The sequence below is a fragment of the Dendrobates tinctorius genome, unplaced genomic scaffold (genome assembly GCF_039654945.1).
Source record: "Dendrobates tinctorius isolate UK_male_01 unplaced genomic scaffold, ASM3965494v1 ptg000151l, whole genome shotgun sequence".
NCBI lineage: Eukaryota > Metazoa > Chordata > Amphibia > Anura > Dendrobatidae > Dendrobates > Dendrobates tinctorius.
The window spans coordinates 25,969,276-25,988,548 of record NW_027361818.1 but is presented as its reverse complement, the minus strand read 5'-3'; the positions used below and the strand labels follow the sequence as shown (position 1 = coordinate 25,988,548).

The following is a 19,273-nucleotide window of genomic DNA, read 5'->3' as shown; positions in this document are numbered from 1 at the left end:
AATGGCCTGGTTCTCCACTCTCAAAACACCAGGCCTGTGTAGGCTGACCACCCCGCGGGGAGCGTGATCCCCAGTAGCCGGGGTTAAAGGTAGGTCGTCCAGTCCCGGTCTCGGTTCTTCTCTTTACTTCGGCCAACTCGCCCTTAATACTTTTCAGCTCTTGCTTCATCTTTTCCACCCACTGAGGCTCCTCGACTACATTCGCAGAGGCCTCCACACCTCGGACTTTCCCCATGGGGACCGCCATCCCCTGCTTCTGCTCTCGAGCACGTGCCTGACTTCCCACCTCTGAAAAGTCTATTCGGGGATTCATTCTGCTCTGCTCCTGCAGTGCCTGTTTGATTAATGGATCTTGCAAGCCAGTCACCAGTAAGTCACGTAGGGTAATGTCAACAGGTCCTACCCCTACCCCGTCCTTTCTTTCTATAGCCGTATGCAATTCCTGGAGGACATTCATATACTCTGTGATCGTCTCCCCCTCTACCTTCATCCGACTAAACAAACGGGTTCTTAACTCTCCCACATTAGTAGGGTCCCCATGGGTATGTTCTACTATCTGCAACACTTTTTCAAAAGTGTTGTGGTGCCCCGGAGGTTTCATCATCACTGACCTCCGCACCTTCGCATCCAGTGCCATGAGTGCCACCTCGGCTTCCAGATCAGGGGTCATTGGGTGCATCCGAAAGAGCCCCCGCATCCGCTCTGTCCAGCTCCATAACATAGTATTGGAGCCGGAAAATCTAGGCAGGTTGTTCAGCATGGCTCCCAATGAAATGCTGGAGCGGGGACCCTCATTATTTATAGAGTTGACAGCTCCACCCTGATCGAGGGCACCACTGTCTGCGCTCGGAGACTGCACCAAGTGTAGTGACCAGCAGATTCTCAGGATGCAGTGACGAGACACAAGACAGGGTATAACTTGTATAATAAACTTTTATAAATTGGAGCCCCTGGGGTTTTGCTGAACAGGCAGAAATGGGTAAACACAAATCTGTCTTTGCAGGGACTCAATAAAACAAACAATATTTTTCTAAGGAAACTGGGAGTACCCCGGCTAGTCCGGGTGTAGAAAGCCGGAACGTGGCCAAACTATAGTACTTATGACAATAGTCCACTTATCCTTCCTTGCGTCACTCGGGATCGCAGATGCGGCCGCTTAGAGATCGTTGATGTGGCTGTCTTGACGCCTCGATATTCCGGGAAGATTTGGGCTCGACAGGCCCTGAAAAAATGATGCCGGTGGGGCACAACAGGCCCTGAAGAAACAATGGTGGTGGGGCGCAACAGGCCCTGAAGAAACGATGCCGGTGGGGTGCAACCGGCCCTGAAGAAACGATGATGGTGGGGCGCAACAGGCCCTGAAGAAACAATGACGGTGGGGTGCAACAGGCCCTGAAGAAACGATGACGGTGGGGCGCAACAGGCCCTGAAGAAACAATGCCGGTGGGGCGCAACAAGCCCCGAAGAAACGATGATGGTGGGGCGCGTTAATGATGCAGTTCCCCAAATGACCAGTAGCTGTCCTCTGATAAGGGTCCCTCCTCAGCCAGGAAATGGGCCTCTAATGTCGCATAGGATGAGGTGGTGTCCCCTGAGGCCGGTGATGACAGGGTCGCTGCAGTGGGAGAAGGCCGGGGGCAGTGTCCAGGCCTCTGTGGTCGGTTTACGTGTAGTCACAGCCGTGACCTGAGGTAAGGGATCTGTCTCACAAAAGCGGGGGGCGGCGGGCGTGTGTCTCTGCGAACGGGGGCGGGAAGTGGCCTCCGGTAAAAGTCTCTCATGTCTCCCTTGTCGGTGAGTGCGCAGTATCCTCCTCATTGGCTCCTGTCGGTGTCCCTCCACGTCACCTGGCTTCCTGCCTCCTATCACACTCTCTCCCAACTGCCACTTCAGCGCGCCTCCTGATCCTTTTATCCTTGCCCCGCCCCCTGTTTCACTGGCAACTTCAGTCAAGTCTCTCCCTTTAATGTCCTCCCAGTATCGTTCCCTCAGGAACCCTGATGGCGGTCCCCTGGGTACCTGCCCGGTCACTGTCTGGGAGTCCTCCTCCCCACATTGAATTACTGCTCCCTTGTCTCTTCCACCCATTCTGCCACATCCACCTTTCCCTCCTGTTGGACCTTAGCCTCCATATTATTGATTGCTAGTTTTTCTAGTTTAGGTTTTGCATGTTTCCTAGGTTTAGTTTTCTAGGTTTTTCTAGGAAAAAGAGAGAAAAGCCAAAACAGTGTTGCATTTCTCCTCTCTTGAACCTTTATTGACTGTATTTATTTTTTTACTCACTTATATAGCACTATTATTTCCACAGGACTTTACAGACATCGCAATCTGGGTCCAATTTGGTGGGCGGGGCCCCTCAGAGTTCGATTTGGTGAGGGGGCCCCCCAGGGTCTGAGTTGGTGGGCAGGGCCCCTCAGGGTCCAATTTGGTGAGCGAGGCCCCTCAGGGTCCGATTTGGTGAGCGGGCCCCCTCAGGGTCCGATTTGGTGGGCGGGGCCCCTCAGGGTCCAATTTGGTGGGCGGGGCCGCTCTGGGTCCGATTTGGAGGCCAGGGTGGCTCAGCCTCCGATTTGTAGGCCAGGGTCGATCAGCCTCCAATTTGGAGGCCGGGGTGGCTCAGCCTCCGATTTAGAGCCTGGGGTCACTCAGCTTTCGATTTTGCACTCCGGCCCTTTAAGATTCATTTCGGTTTGCCGGCCCTTTAAGAATCACTTTGGGGCATCGGCCCTTTAAGAGCCAGTTTGGCTCACTGGGCTTCTAAATCCACTTTGGCGCACATTCTCTCTCAGGGGCATGTGTCATGTGATGAAGCTAGATTTGCATTTGTGCTGTGGGTTTTGCTTTAAGAGCTGATATTATCTGCCAGAAACTCTGTCCTGGGGGGGGTCATGTGAAGTTCGTAGGCGTTGGCATAGTAACTGGGTGTGCCTGCGCATATCAATGAGTTTAACTGCCATTTGAATCGCCTCAGGGCATGTTTTCTCTGTGGCAACATTTTCCCATTGAAATGCATTGAGGAAAATGTTTTTCAAACGCAAATTGTGCAAAAACTACAAATCCAATCGACACGAAAATTACTTAGCACACCACTCGTGGACGCTGGCTTCGAAACAACACCTCAACGGAGTATGTGCGTGTAGCGGTTCGTGCCACATTAATTAAAAAGAAGAAGTTAGCAGCGTTCGGATTACAATATAGTGGTTTTTTCAAACCACTATAAAAATCTAAATAATAAAAATATTGCAGAAAGAGAAGCTAATCACAAACTAAAATGTTTCTCTACAAATGCACAAAGCATGGGCAACAAAAAGGAGAATTGGAACTACTAACACAGGAAAAGAAATATGTAATTGGAATCACTGAAACTTGGTGGGACAATACATATGATTGGAATACAAGGCTAGAAGGATACAACTTATTTGCAAGAAACAGACTTGATAAACGAGGAGGAGGTGTCGCATTGTATGTTAGAAACACGTATATCTGCACCGAGATCCAGGCTTCAGAGACTGGGAGTTCTGTGGAAACTGTTTGGGTAAGAATACAAGGACAGAACAATGGAAAGGACACCATTATAGGCATTTACTACAGGCCGCCTGTGCAAGCTGAAGATATGGATGAACTCTTTATGCATCAAATGGCCAAGTTCTCCAAAAATTATAGCATCGTTGTCATGGGAGATTTCAACTATCCAGACTTTTGTTGGGAATCTCTCTCAGGCAAAACTAACAGGTCAGGGAAATTCTTATCCTCTCTTGCTGACAACTTTATCTTCCAAAAGGTAGGGGAGAAAACAAGGGGATCTGCTACCTTGGATCTAATCTTTATAAGCAGGGAGGAAATGGTTGAGGAGGTAAGAGTGGCTGGGACCCTAGGAGGTAGCGACCATGCTATTTTAGAATTTTGGATAACTAGAGGAGGAAGACCTGTGAAGACTCAGATGTCAAGGTTAGATTTCAGAAAGGCAGATTTCTAGGGACTCAGAAAGAGAATTGGAGGAATCCAATGGCTGGATGTCCTTAAGGACAAAAACGTCTAGGACGGATGTGAAATCTTGAAAAATGAGATTCTCAAAGCACAACTGTTAACAATTCCTAAAAGAGAGAAAAATAGGAAGCCTTTTAGGAAACCAAGATGGATGAACATATAACTTAAACACATGCTAAAAAGGAAGAAAGAAATGTTTATAAAATGAAAAGAGGGAGGCAAATCTAAATAAGAATATAATGCTGTCTGCAGAACCTGCAGGGAACGAATCAGGTTAGCTGACAATGAATTAAGGCTTGCAAGAGACGTCAAAAGCAATAAAAAAGGATTTTGGGTATATGTCAAAAGTAAAAGAAAAGTCAAAGATGTTATAGGATTTTTACAGGATGAAAATGATGAAATGGTAAAACAGGATGTTGAGAAAGCCAAACTTTTAAATTCCTATTTTGCATGTGTTTTCTCTCAGAAAGGAAATGTAACATCAACTGTTCTTCACTGTCCTATTAAGGGAATAGAAGAATCCAGGATATTTATAAACAGAAAGATAGTGAAGAAACACTTAACTAGCATAACTTAATTCAAGTCTCCAGGTCTCATGGCAGCCTTTTCCACTCATTGATCACCCTCACTGTCAAAAAGTTTTTCCTAATATCTAATCTGTGTCTCCCCCAATTCATTTTCATGCCATTGCTTCTAGTCTTTCCTTGTGCAAATGAAAATAAGGCCGGGGTCAGACATGCGACAAACTCGCACAAGTCTTGCATATCAATACCCAGCCCTGTCGCCGACACTCGGACAGTAGCACACAGCTGCACGTATTTCTATGCTGCCGCTCACTCCGGTCCGAGTGCCGGCGGCAGTGCCTGGCATTGAAATGCGAGACTCGTGCAAGTTTCTTGAGTTGGCTCATCCTTTTCAGTGTCAAAAAAGGCCCAAGCTAGGCAACTCTTGCCACCCCTGCAAGTTTCAGACCTGCAGACGCTGCTAGTCAGAGGCACAGTTGTTGTTGAGGATGAATTGCTCATCGTGGCTGCATCACTATGTGTCTACTATGGACAGAGCAATTTAACCTCCTCGTCTTCCTCCTCAGATGACCTACTCAGCTGTGTGCCTCTATGTTCACGCCAACTGGGATCTAACACCTCTTCATCATCCTCTGTTTTATCACATTCCTTTGCCTTGGAGTCACCCTCCTCCTCTTCTTGCCCTGACAGCACAGTACATTCCACGTGAGCCTCAAATATCTGAGTCTCATTAGGATCACATCCCACAGGGGTTATCATCTGATGACGAGGGTCAGGATGCTGCTACTTTGTAACATACTTTGTTTTGATCCGGATCCAAACTAAAAAAAATTTTTGTCATCAGTGAAGATTTCCCTCTCTTGACTGGCCAAAGCTTTTGAATACACTTCTGATGAGCATGGCATAGAATGTGTGAATAGCTCTTCAGACTCATCCATCTGTAGTTCCGTAAAGTCAGTTGAATGGTTGGATAGTTGGGAATCGTGATGAAGCAAGGTGAATTTGGGTACCACCTCTGTGGACTGTACTGGGTGTGATGTTGAGGTGGAGGAAGCGGATGAGAGGCCACTTGAAGCTGCACTAGCCATCTACTCGAGTACATAACCTCCCTCTCCAAAATCACTGAAGGGAAGCTTAATTGTCTCCTCTCCAAATTGCAACTCACAACCTGTGCACTCTACCCCATCCCATCCCACCTCCTCCCCAACCTTTCCACCACTCTTATCTCATCCCTAACACACCTCTTCAACCTATCACTAACTTCCGGTAACTTAATTTCCGGTCCTCCTCAGACCTCCTTCTCTCCTCCACACTTATTCGCTCCTCACCCAACCGCCTCCAAGACTTCTCTCGAATATCCCCCACCCTCTCGAATTCTTTGCCCCAACACATCGAACTATTAACCACATGCGGATCCTTCAGATGGAACCTGAAGACCCACATCTTCAGGAAAGCTTACAGCATACAATGACCCAGCTACCTCCTCACCACTACCTGAGCTACCACCTCAACCAACACTGGAAGTGCTGCAACCCCCCAACCTACTGTTTCCTTCCCCATTATCTTGTAGAATGTAAGCCTGAAAGGGCAGGGTCCTCTCTCCCCTCTGTATCAGGATGTGATTGATAGTTTGTTTACTGTAAGTGATATCTGTTATTTGTTTGTAACCCCTTCTCATGTAGAGCACCATGGAATCAATGGGCACTATATAAATAATAATAATAATCTGTATAGCATATACAGTAGTGAATGAATTTCTAGATGGCAAGCTTATGAACTGTTCCTTGAATGGCTTTTTTAATGTCCTCATTTCTCAGACTGTAGATAATGGGGTTAATCAAAGGAGTAAATACAGTGTATAGTAGTGATATGATCTTACTTACGGTGAGTGTGAGACCCTTTGATGGGACAACATAAATGCTAAACAGAGTTCCATAGAATATGGAGACCACAGTGAGGTGGGAGATACAGGTGGAGAAGGCTTTCTGTCTACCGGTACTGGAAGGAATCCGTAAGACTGCTACAACTATATAAGTATAAGACACTACAATGATTGTGGCTGGAATGAAGACAGATGGAGTTGCTAATAAAAACATCTCCAAATGTATAATAAAGGTGTCAGAGCAGGCAAGATCTATCAATGGCACAACGTCACAAAATAAATGGTCGATGGTATTGGCTCCACAAAAGTTTAGATTTGCTATTGTTATGGTGTAAATCAAAATTAGAGAAAGTACGAACAAAAAGCAAAAGAGGGTCAATATCACACAATGTCCACTTGTCATGACAGATGTATAACGGAGGGGGTTACAGATGGCAACATATCGGTCGTAAGACATCACAGCAAGAAGAAAGCACTCAAATGTTTCTAAGACACCAAAAAAATAAAATTGAGTGATACAGTCATCAAAAGTCAAGGTCCCCCCATTATTTAATAGAACATGGAGCAGATTGGGGACAATATCTGTGGGTAACAAGATGTCGCTGATGGACAGTTGTGAGATGAAGAAGTACATTGGAGTGTGGAGGTTTTTGCTCATGGACACCAGAGTGATGATCAGTAGATTCCCACATATTATCATAAAATAAATTACAATGAACAAGCAGAAGAGGAAAAGTCTTTTGCCGTGAATGACTTGAAATCCTAAGAGTAAAAACTGTGTGACGAACGTCTTGTTGTTCTCCTATTTTTAGACCGAAGAAAGAAATGATGTCAGGTGTTAAACTCCAAAAACAAATAACTTTTATTAATAAAAGTTTGAGCCTCCAGCTCAAAAATATTTACTGAATCCTTCCCTTCCTCAACCCTCACTCCACCAAAATGCTTGTGCATGACCAAATCATCTCCCTCCTCTTCTTCCGCAACATCGTCCTCTTTGGCCTACCTTCTAACACTATCGCACCCCTCTAGTCTGTCCTTAACTCTGCTGCCCGACTAATTAATATCTCTCCTCGCTACACTCTTGCTTCCCCTCTATGCAAAGCTCTTGACTGGCTCCTAATTTCCCAGCATATCCAGTTTTAACTACTAACACTGACCTACAAAGCCATCCATAACCTTTCTCCTCCATATATTTCCAAACTAATCTCTCAATATCTTCCCTCACATAATCTATCATCCTCCCAAGACCTCCTACTCTCCTCCATGCTTATTCGCTCATCACCCAATTGCCTCCAAGACTTCTCCCGAATATCCCCGATCTTCTGGAATTCTGTGCCCCAACACGTCCAGTTATCCACCACATTTGGATCCTTCAAACGGCATCTCTTCAAAAAAGCTTACAACCTCAATAAACACGTGGCCACCTCAACACCATCGGAGCTACTGTAACCCCCTGTCATGATGACCCGTCCTGTGTGACGCAACCCGCAGGCCGGTAACTGAAACAACAAGACGCGACACGTGAATATGTCCTGTGTGACACGGCCCGCAGGCCGGTAACTAAAACAACAAGACACGGGGAAACAGTTACAACAGTGGGCCCTGCGATAGGGAAAGGGGACGTGGAGACCTCCTGCACTCCCCTGAGTCAGTGTCCCTAATGCTGCTAATGTTCCCTATGCCGGTTCCGCACCGGGCGCCGATCAGGAACCTGTCGCCCTAGCACACCCTACACCTATCCCTTGCTAGGGAGCTGGGTGGCACAGGCACTGGCCCCACCGCTGTACTAATACACACTAAGGCTGGTTTCACATTTGCGTTTTTTTTCGCGGTAATTTAGCGCTAAATAGCGCATGCGTTTTTTTTTCCTATACTTTGCATGGGATGCGCTTATGTGCGCATACACATGCGTTTGTACGCGTTTTACCGCGCATGCGTTTTTTTGCGGTATGCGCTCGGGCGCACAAAATGCAACTTGTTGCATTTTTTGTGCGTCCGATTTGCCTCAAAAAAACGCATGCGCGCGCAATGCGTTTTTTTACAGCAAGACACCCATTATAAGTCTATGGTGAGCATATGTGCGCATTGGCATGCTTATGTATGCGTTTTTTTGCACATGCGTTTTTTTTTACCATTAGTTTAGACAATGGAATTTAGGGGTTTGGGTAAAGTTAGGGTTAGGTAAGGGGGTTTAGGGTTAGGGTTAGGGTCAGGGTTAGGGTTAGGGTTAGGGTCAGGGTTAGGGTTAAGTATGGTTTGGTTAAGGGTTAGGGTCAGGGTTAGGGTTAGGGTTAGGGTTAGGGTCAGGGTTAGGGTCAGGGTTAGGGTTAGGATCAGGGTTAGGGTTAGGGTCAGGGTTAGGGTTAAGTATGGTTTGGTTAAGGGTTAGGTTCAGGGTTAGGGTCAGGGTTAGGGTTAAGTATGGTTTGGTTAAGGGTTAGGGTTAGGGTTAGGGTCAGGGTTAGGGTTAGGGTTAGGGTCAGGGTTAGGGTTAGGGTTAAGGTTAAGTATGGTTTGGTTAAGGGTTAGGGTCAGGGTTAGGGTTAAGTATGGTTTGGTTAAGGGTTAGGGTTAGGGTTAGGGTTAGGGTCAGGGTTAGGGTTAGGGTCAGGGTTAGGGTTAGGGTTAGGGTTAGGGTTAGGGTCAGGGTTAGGGTCAGGGTTAGGGTTAAGTATGGTTTGGTTAAGGGTTAGGGTTAGGGTTAGGGTCAGGGTTAGGGTCAGGGTTAGGGTTAGTAAAGTCATGGTTTGGGTTAGTGTGAGTGGCCACCTAATGTTGGAAAAAAACGCAAACGCGGTAAAAACGCACTAAAAACGCATACAAACGCTTAAAAGCGCTGCGTTTTTTTCATGCATGCTCATAAAAATGCTTGAAAAAAACGCAGCAGTTGTATGCTTTTGTATGCGTTTTTCAATGCGTTTTTTTGCGGGAAAAACGCGCTGCAAAAAAAAGCAAGTGTGAAACAGGCCTAAGGAAAAACACAAACAGGGAAACACCACTTAACTTTACTCTGTTGCTCTTGCTCCTGGCAACAGAGTCCACCACCAGCATGCAGCTCTCCTCCTGAATAGCTGCCACCAAGCTCTGTCAGAGCTACAAGGAGATCCCCTCTGACTCCTTCCACACCAGGGCTGAGACAGTGCTGCAAGGAATGCTCTCCAGCTCCTTGCTTCACCAAGGATGGTTGAAATGAACACTATCACCAATACTGATTGCAACACCTGTGACTCTTTTATAGCAGAGCTAGAGCAATCACATCTGCATTATAATCATGTGCACTTAACTAAAGAAACCAGAGTGCAATGACGCTCACCACCACCGGGGGCAAACTTAGAGCAAAAGACACCACTGTGTAAAAAACTTAATGGCCACCGGGGGCAAATGCCAAACTTAAGCACAGCTTAAGGAAAAAAAAAAGGTTACCTGTGCTTTTTATCAGTCCTGATCCAGCATGGATCATGACACCCCCGAACTACTGTCTCCTTCCCCATAATCTTGTAAAATGTAAGCCCGCAAGGGCAGGGTCCTCTTCAGCCTATCATTGTTGGTTTGTTTACTGTAAGTGATATTTGTATTTTAATGTAACCACGTCTCATGTACAGCACCATGGAATTAATAGTGCTATATAAATAAGTAACAATAATATAATACTAGGACTTGTCTCAATATTTGATTTAGGGAAAACATTAGTCTGTTACATTCAATGTACTTTGTACTATACCGTCAGATAATTACATTACATTATCAAAAAGGGATGCAAAAATGTAGAACAATGAAACCTAAAATAGGAAAAAATAAGTGTAACAAGGTTGTGTGAACGGAACAGGTTTGATTCAGGATTTCTTGTTGCTGAAAATAATTGACATAATTCTGAATGGTCGTTTTTACTTTGTGCACAAATTTCCTTTGAGATCTGCAGGAAAATAACAGAAATGTCTACAACAAATCTGTATCAGAACTTTTCTTAAATTATACTTCTCTGTATACTCATCCGCTATGGAGGAACCTGCAGCATCACTATACCCCGAGAAGGTGCCTCTTCAGTGACGGTAATTTATCATCTGTAGATGAAGGGTTTTGTGTCAGATTCAAAGCTCTCGTAATTGCATTAATTCTCAGATTTGTTGCTGACATTTCTCTTCTCGCTCTGTTCATCTGGATCAGGTTCACAGAAATCAGTGCTCAGCTGTAAGTGATAATCCTTTTTATAAGTCTAGGAAGATTTTCAGTTGAAAAATATTTGTAACCGATCTGTGACTCGGATACATATTTTGTCTTCTATACAGAGATTTGTCCATTTCTTCATTTCTTGCATTTTGATTATCAGACATTTTTAATCTTTAAGTCTTTCCTTGAGTTTATTACACATTTGTTACTCACATTAGATATTTCTTTGATCTTGACATTCATCTTCATATTATTTTCTTCTAGTTGATCTGGGGAAAGTGATAATAATGTTAGGTAGCAGCTTACTTAGCTTCCATGCGCACCAGACACAGAAAAGCGAGGCATTATCTGTGGATATTTATGCATAAAATGAAGACAAGGTGCCAGGTGGAATAACTCCCTGAAGACCACTCCTGCTCAATGGAGGAATATAATATACAGAGTGGGCCATTTATATGGATACACCTAAAAAAAAAATGGGAATGGATAGTGATATCAACTTCCTGTTTGTGGCACTTTAGTATATTGGAGGGGGGGAACTTTTCAAGATGGGAGGTGACCATATTGGCCATTTTGAAGTCGGCCATTTTGGATCCAACTTTATTTTTTTCCAATGGGAAGAGGTTCATGTGACACATCAATCTTACTGAGATTTTCACAAGAAAAACAATGGTGTGCTTGGTTTTAACGTAACTTTATTCTTTCATGAGTTATTTACAAGTTTATGACCACTTATAAAATGCGTTCAAAGTGCTGTCCATTATGTTGGATTGTCAATACAACCCTCTTCTCCCTCTCTTGACACACTGATAGCAACACCGCAGAAGAAATGCTAGCACAGGCTTCCAGTATCCATTGATTCAGATGCTGCACATCTCATGTCTTCATAGCATAGACAATTGCTTTCAGATGACCCCAAAGATAAAAGTCTAAGGGGGTCAGATCGGGAGACCTTGGTGGCCATTCAACTGGCCCACGACAAAATTGCTACATGATGATGTGTTGCCCTCTTTATGCACTGAAGATGGCACGTTCCCTGAGTTTTTCCAACAAAATGGTGCACCACCACATTGTGGGTGTCAGGTCCGAGCATTCCTATATGAACAGCTTCCTGGAAAGTGGATTGGTCGTCGTGGGCAAGTTGAATGGCCACCAAGGTCTCCAGAGGTGCTAAGTACAATTCAATATATCTAGCAACAAGTGGCAATTTTTTTTAAGATATCAGTTTTATTACACACGGAAACAGCAGATCCATTAAAATAAGAGGTAATTAGTCACGATTGCGTATCTCTGCAGGCTTTGCGACAGTCGCACAACTGTTAGATAAAGATTCGCTATATATTAAACCAATAGAAAATTATGACTTCTTTTATATACCTCTGGTAATAACAGAAAAGTGCATTGTGATGTCCCAATCAAGGCGGCTTTCAGCGTGTATGATACAGACACCTTGGGTTTATTTTTGGAAAACATTGTGCAATGGTCAAATTTCTACTCTCAATCTCTGTATATTCTATTATTATTATTATTTGTTTATTGTGTTGTACTTCTTACGGTTTCTTTAATTGTATCTGGTAGCCTGATGTTGATTTTTGGTTGTGGACTTGAACATTTTGGAACATGAATGCACTAATATGCTACACACAATTCTTCAGGTTTCAGCCGTAGGATAAGTTCACACGTAGCAGAATTCCCGCGGAAGTTACAGAGAGAATTCCAGAATTCCATTCCACGGGAAAATCGCATTTTAAATTCCTGCGACTTTCCCGCGGAAAAACTAGCGATTTGCAAGCATAATTAGCTTATAGAATGCTAGCGTTTTCCAAGCGATCTTTAGAATCGCTTGGAGAACAGATTGACAGGTTGGTCACACTCGTCAAACACAGTGTTTGATGAGTGTGACCAACTTTTTACTACTGCTGCTGCCTATGCGGCATCAGTAGTAAAAGATAGGATGTAAAAAATAATAAAAAAATAAAAAATATTGTTATTCTCACCTTCCGGCATCCCGCGCAGCCTTCCAGCCTCTCTCCACACTCCCGACATCTTCCTGTCCCAGTAATCCTTTGCGCGAATGACCTCGAGACGTCACGCCTCCGCGACATCATCGCGAATGACCACGAGACGTCGGGCTCCCGCGAGACCGCGACGTCATCTCGGTCATTCTCGTTAAGGATTACTGGGACCGCAAGATGCTGGGAGTGTGGAGAGAGGCAGGAAGGCTGTGCGGGATGCCGGAAGGTGAGAATATTTTTTATTTTAATTCAATTTTTACAGGGATATAGTACCCACAGCCCGGAGGACAGTCTCCTCTCCTCCGGACCGTGGGTACCATCGACAAATGTTCTGCTTACTTTTCGCATGATGGGCACAGCCACACGCAGAAAGTAAGCAGAACAATGCATTCCTATGTGGGCGGAATCGCCGCGATTTTGCTAAATTAATGACCATGCTGCCAGCGACGCGTGCTTGCCAGCGGGAGACCAACCATCAAAAAATTTTCCAGGGTTTTCCAGAACGATCAGCGATACCCGGAGGGGGAGCCGGTCGCTGATACCTGTCACACACAGCGATATCGCTGGTGAGATCGCTGTTGCATCACAAAACTTGTGACTCAGCAGCGATCTCACTAGCGATCTCGCTGTGTGTGACGGGGGCTTAAGGCCTTTAACTGAGCTCAACACTCCACAGACCTCAACTCTCTCTGGGACATATCCTGTAATTACTCCATTGTTACTCAGCACCAAGTAAAAGATCCATTCTGCCTGGTTGGGTAGTGTCCAGAAGAAGTTCTTGGTCTTGTGCAGATTGGTCAATGGCTCACCTGTCTCTTTCCCTTGAGGAGGCTGCTTCCAAGTAAAATGAGGCTTGTACATGTTCCTGACATGGGTTTCAGGCCTAACAGACTGAGCACAATACAGGCCCTCACTTGTTACACTGGATACAGAATTTAATTCTAATGCTTTTGGTGTCTGGTAGAATCCAATTTCCTGACACTGATCATACAGCTCCCCCAACTCCTGTATTATATTCACCTTTAGCGGCTTCACCCGCTATAACAGTGGCTCCATTGGGATACTGTGGCCAATATGAACAGAGGAGTTCACAAAACTCAGGTTTCAGCACATGGTGGCCCTCTGAAAATGTGAATTGAAGGCCACCTAATGACATGGCATAGGACATGGTGGTGCTGGTGGCGGGCAAAGCCCAAAATTCAAATGGTCTTGTTTGAAATGGCATTGTAAAGAGATGGGGAATATGTGGTCCCATCTCTTGCTAACTATTTGGCATGAGAGAGGGACAGCCCAACTGTAGGAGTGAAAGCTCTCCCAAATATATGATACAGGGCCACCTGAGATCCCTTACCAAACTCAGGCTTCATGGCACCCGCTAGCACTCTGCTATTTGTCAGCAAGGGCTGCATAATGACATGGCAGTGGACATGGTGGTGGTGATGGGCAAAGCCCAAAATTCAAATGGGCTTGTTTTACATGGCATTGTAAAGGGATGGGGAATATGTATTACACTATCTTGCTAACTATTTGGCATGAGAGAGGGACCTCCCAAATGTAGGAGTGAGAGCCCTCAGAAATGTTAAAGGAAAAACTAAAGCCAAAATGCTCCGTGTGATCATATGCTAAAGGGAAGTTTTTTTTTAATTATTTTTATTTAGCGTTATATACATGTAGTTGTGAAGGAAAAATGTTTCTTAACATTTTTCCGTGAAAACTTGTTGCATCATTCCCAAGAATACTCATGGCTGTACTAGCTCACAAGGGTGCACCCACTCAATACTGAGCTAATGGTCTGAATACTTATGACTAGAGTTGAGCGAAACGGGTCGAAAAATTTCAAAAGTCGCCGACTTTTGGCAAAGTCGGGTTTCATGAAACGAAACCCGACCCTAGGATGAGGTCGGCCACGAGGTCGGCGACTTACGCGCCAAAGTCGCGTTTCAAAAGTTTGTTTTGCGCTCTTTTTCAGCCAATCAGGATCCACGGACACTGTGGGCAAAGTGATGACATAGGCACGGGTCACCACCATCTTTCAGAAGGGCATGCAAGTGATTGGCTTGCTTTGGTGGGCGTCACAGGGGGTATAAAAGGGTGTGCACGCCGACCGCCATGTTACTCATGCTGATCTCAGAAAAGAGAGAGCTGCTGCTACTGCTGATTTTGTAGGGAGAGCGTTAGGCTGGGAAGAAGACACCAAAAACTGCTTCTGCTGCTAGCGATTTTGCCTGTACAACACACCAGTCACTGTGCAGTGCAAGGGGAGGCTATATAGTGGTGTATCAGTGGTGTTGGTTGTTGGGCTGCCTTCTAAGGCTTCCTGACATTCCTGCATTGCTGTTTACCCACTGCTCCGCAAACTGCTTTTTTAAAAGCAATCCCAATTTTTTTTTTTTGTCCTGCTGAGAAGAAGAAAAAAAAACTGCTTCTGCTGCTAGCGATTTTGCCTGTACAACACACCAGTCACTGTGCAGTGCAAGGGGAGGCTATATAGTGGTGTATCAGTGGTGTTGGTTGTTGGGCTGCCTTCTAAGGCTTCCTGACATTCCTGCATTGCTGTTTACCCACTGCTCCGCAAACTGCTTTTTTAAAAGCAATCCCAATTTTTTTTTTTTGTCCTGCTGAGGTACTGAGCGTGCATTTTTTCACACCATACAGCGGTGTACGCTCCTCACACAGTACCGTGTAACGGCTGTTATCACAGCCACAGTGAAGCTATCAGTGTGTCATTCTGTGAGAATAAGTCGAGGACATGTTCCGTTCTTACAGACCTGCACTCTAGGGAGATTCCTATTCTGCCCAATTCTGCATACACCTTGTAGTTTGTGATACACTAGCCAATTTCTGCCTGTGACATAGCGCTCAGATATTCAGTGGGCCTCACACAATCCATAAGTGTCCAGTGTCCACAAGTGTGTGCAGAAATTAAAAATCTCCCTTATCCTCTAGTGACTTTGGTCACAGCTCTGCCATCGAGCCTGTGACAGAGCGCTCAGATATTCAGTGGGCCTCACACAATCCATAAGTGTCCAGTGTCCACAAGTGTGTGCAGAAATTCAAAATCTCCCTTATCCTCTAGTGACTTTGGTCACAGCTCTGCCATCGAGCCTGTGACAGAGCGCTCAGATATTCAGTGGGCCTCACACAATCCATAAGTGTCCAGTGTCCACAAGTGTGTGCACAAATTCAAAATCTCCCTTATCCTCTAGTGACTTTGGTCACAGCTCTGCCATCGAGCCTGTGACAGAGCGCTCAGATATTCAGTGGGCCTCACACAATCCATAAGTGTCCAGTGTCCACAAGTGTGTGCACAAATTCAAAATCTCCCTTATCCTCTAGTGACTTTGGTCACAGCTCTGCCATCGAGCCTGTGACAGAGCGCTCAGATATTCTGTGGACCTCACACAATCCATAAGTGTCCAGTGTCCACAAGTGTGTGCAGAAATTCAAAATCTCCCTTATCCTCTAGTGACTTTGGTCACAGCTCTGCCATCGAGCCTGTGACAGAGCGCTCAGATATTCAGTGGGCCTCACACAATCCATAAGTGTCCAGTGTCCACAAGTGTGTGCAGAAATTAAAAATCTCCCTTATCCTCTAGTGACTTTGGTCACAGCTCTGCCATCGAGCCTGTGACAGAGCGCTCAGATATTCAGTGGGCCTCACGCAATCCATAAGTGTCCAGTGTCCACAAGTGTGTGCACAAATTCAAAATCTCCCTTATCCTCTAGTGACTTTGGTCACAGCTCTGCCATCGAGCCTGTGACAGAGCGCTCAGATATTCAGTGGACCTCACACAATCCATAAGTGTCCAGTGTCCACAAGTGTGTGCAGAAATTCAAACTCTCCCTTATCCTCTAGTGACTTTGGTCACAGCTCTGCCATCGAGCCTGTGACAGAGCGCTCAGATATTCAGTGGGCCTCACACAATCCATAAGTGTCCAGTGTCCACAAGTGTGTGCAGAAATTAAAAATCTCCCTTATCCTCTAGTGACTTTGGTCACAGCTCTGCCATCGAGCCTGTGACAGAGCGCTCAGATATTCAGTGGGCCTCACACAATCCATAAGTGTCCAGTGTCCACAAGTGTGTGCAGAAATTCAAAATCTCCCTTATCCTCTAGTGACTTTGGTCACAGCTCTGCCATCGAGCCTGTGACAGAGCGCTCAGATATTCAGTGGGCCTCACACAATCCATAAGTGTCCAGTGTCCACAAGTGTGTGCACAAATTCAAAATCTCCCTTATCCTCTAGTGACTTTGGTCACAGCTCTGCCATTGAGCCTGTGACAGAGCGCTCAGATATTCAGTGGGCCTCACACAATCCATAAGTGTCCAGTGTCCACAAGTGTGTGCACAAATTCAAAATCTCCCTTATCCTCTAGTGACTTTGGTCACAGCTCTGCCATCAAGCCTGTGACAGAGCGCTCAGATATTCAGTGGGCCTCACACAATCCATAAGTGTCCAGTGTCCACAAGTGTGTGCAGAAATTAAAATTCTCCCTTATCCTCTAGTGACTTTGGTCACAGCTCTGCCATCGAGCCTGTGACAGAGCGCTCAGATATTCAGTGGGCCTCACACAATCCATAAGTGTCCAGTGTCCACAAGTGTGTGCACAAATTCAAAATCTCCCTTATCCTCTAGTGACTTTGGTCACAGCTCTGCCATCGAGCCTGTGACAGAGCGCTCAGATATTCAGTGGGCCTCACACAATCCATAAGTGTCCAGTGTCTACAAGTGTGTGCACAAATTCAAAATCTCCCTTATCCTCTAGTGACTTTGGTCACAGCTCTGCCATCGAGCCTGTGACAGAGCACTCAGATATTCAGTGGGCCTCACACAATCCATAAGTGTCCAGTGTCCACAAGTGTGTGCAGAAATTCAAAATCTCCCTTATCCTCTAGTGACTTTGGTCACAGCTCTGCCATCGAGCCTGTGACAGAGCGCTCAGATATTCAGTGGGCCTCACACAATCCATAAGTGTCCAGTGTCCACAAGTGTGTGCAGAAATTAAAAATCTCCCTTATCCTCTAGTGACTTTGGTCACAGCTCTGCCATCAAGCCTGTGACAGAGCGCTCAGATACTCAGTGGGCCTCGCACAATCCATAAGTGTCCAATGTCCACAAGTGTGTGCAGAAATTCAAAATCTCCCTTATCCTCTAGTGACTTTGGTCACAGCTCTGCCATCGAGTCTGTGACAGAGCGCTCAGATATTCAGTGGGCCTCACACAATCCATAAGTGTCCAGTGTCCACAAGTGTGTGCAGAAATTAAAAATCTCCCTTATCCTCTAGTGACTTTGGTCACAGCTCTGCCATCGAGCCTCTGACAGAGCGCTCAGATATTCAGTGGGCCTCACACAATCCAAAAGTGTCCACAAGTGTCTGCAGAAATTCAAAATTTCCCCTGTCCTATAGACACCTTGTACCTTGTTTTACATTACTATATAGTTTGTTGGATTTTGTCTACATTTCTACCAAAAATGAGGAAGTCTGGTGGAAGAGGCCGTGGAATTGGGCGGGGGTTGGCAGCTGGTAATGATGGTGTTGGTGGTGGATCTGATGGTAGTGGCAAGAGCAAAATAGGACCGAATGCAGGAGGTGTTGAGCCTGCGTCATCGTCTGGCTACATAAGGCCTCGAACGCTTAGTTTTCTAGGAGTTGGCAAACCGCTTTTAAAGCCAGAGCATCAGGAAAAAGTTTTGTCTTACATTGCTGACTCAGCCTCCAGCTCTATCGCCTCCTCTTCTTCAGTTGTAAAAAGTAAAAGCACTGAGTCGTCATTGGAGGCTCATATTCATGAACCACACCTTTCCTTGTGTCCTTCACCCCAACCAAGATTGAAGGATGAAGCAGGCCATACTACTGATTACTCCATGGAGCTGTTTTCACATACCATGCCTGGATTATCAAGTGAAATGGTGAATTACCCAGGCCAAGATGAATCTGACATGGAGTGCACTGATGCACAGCCGCTGATGGATGATTCTGCTGGTACATTCACTCAGAGCACTACATTGTCCTCGCAGTGTACAGAGCCAGATTCTGACCCTGATGAGACTCAGGTGCCCCTTCCCGCACACTATACCACCATACACGGTGACACAGAGGAAGGTGCACATGACATAGAAGAGGAGGTGATGGATGACCCAGTTGTTGACCCAGATTGGCATCCTTTGGGGGAAGAGGGTGCTGCTTCCAATAGCTCAGATGAGGAGCATCCACAGCAGACATCGACATCGCAACAGCTGTTATCTGGCAGGCCTGGAGCACTCCAAAGACAGGTTCCAAACATCAAAAGAGTTGCTGGACAGCTTGTCCAGAGGGTCAAAAGATCACAGCGTGCTAGGCCGCAAAATGTCTGCCAAAGTAGGAAGAGTGCAGTGTGGCACTTTTTTGAACAAAATCCTCATGATCAGGCCAAGGTTATCTGTAAGAAGTGCGCAAAGACCTTTAGCCGAGGGAAAAATCTGAAAAATTTGAATACCAGTTGCATGCTTAGACATTTTACCAGCATGCACTTGCAAGCGTGGACACAACACCAAACCTCAAGTGCCACATGTGCAACTGATCACAACGAAGGTAGTCAGCAACGCTACATTGTTTCCCCCACTGTAAGCCCACCGGTTAGCACAGCAGCAAATGTTGAGGTGTCGTTGCAACGCCACAGCAGTCAGGGAATCCCACTGTTATATCAACGAAAGACT

The 19,273-nt window shown here is 45.7% G+C and overlaps 1 protein-coding gene across 1 annotated transcript; it reads right to left on the bottom strand.

Moving 5' to 3' along the window:
- Positions 1–6,268: 6,268 nt before the first annotated feature.
- On the bottom strand, positions 6,269–9,248 carry LOC141050011 (olfactory receptor 5G3-like). The gene is made up of 2 exons (XM_073546847.1): positions 9,231–9,248; positions 6,269–7,183 (listed from the first exon to the last, which is right to left on the bottom strand). Exons 1-2 carry the CDS (start codon positions 9,246–9,248, stop codon positions 6,269–6,271), a joined length of 933 nt encoding a protein of 310 aa, XP_073402948.1.
- Between the last annotated feature and the right edge of the window lie 10,025 nt (positions 9,249–19,273).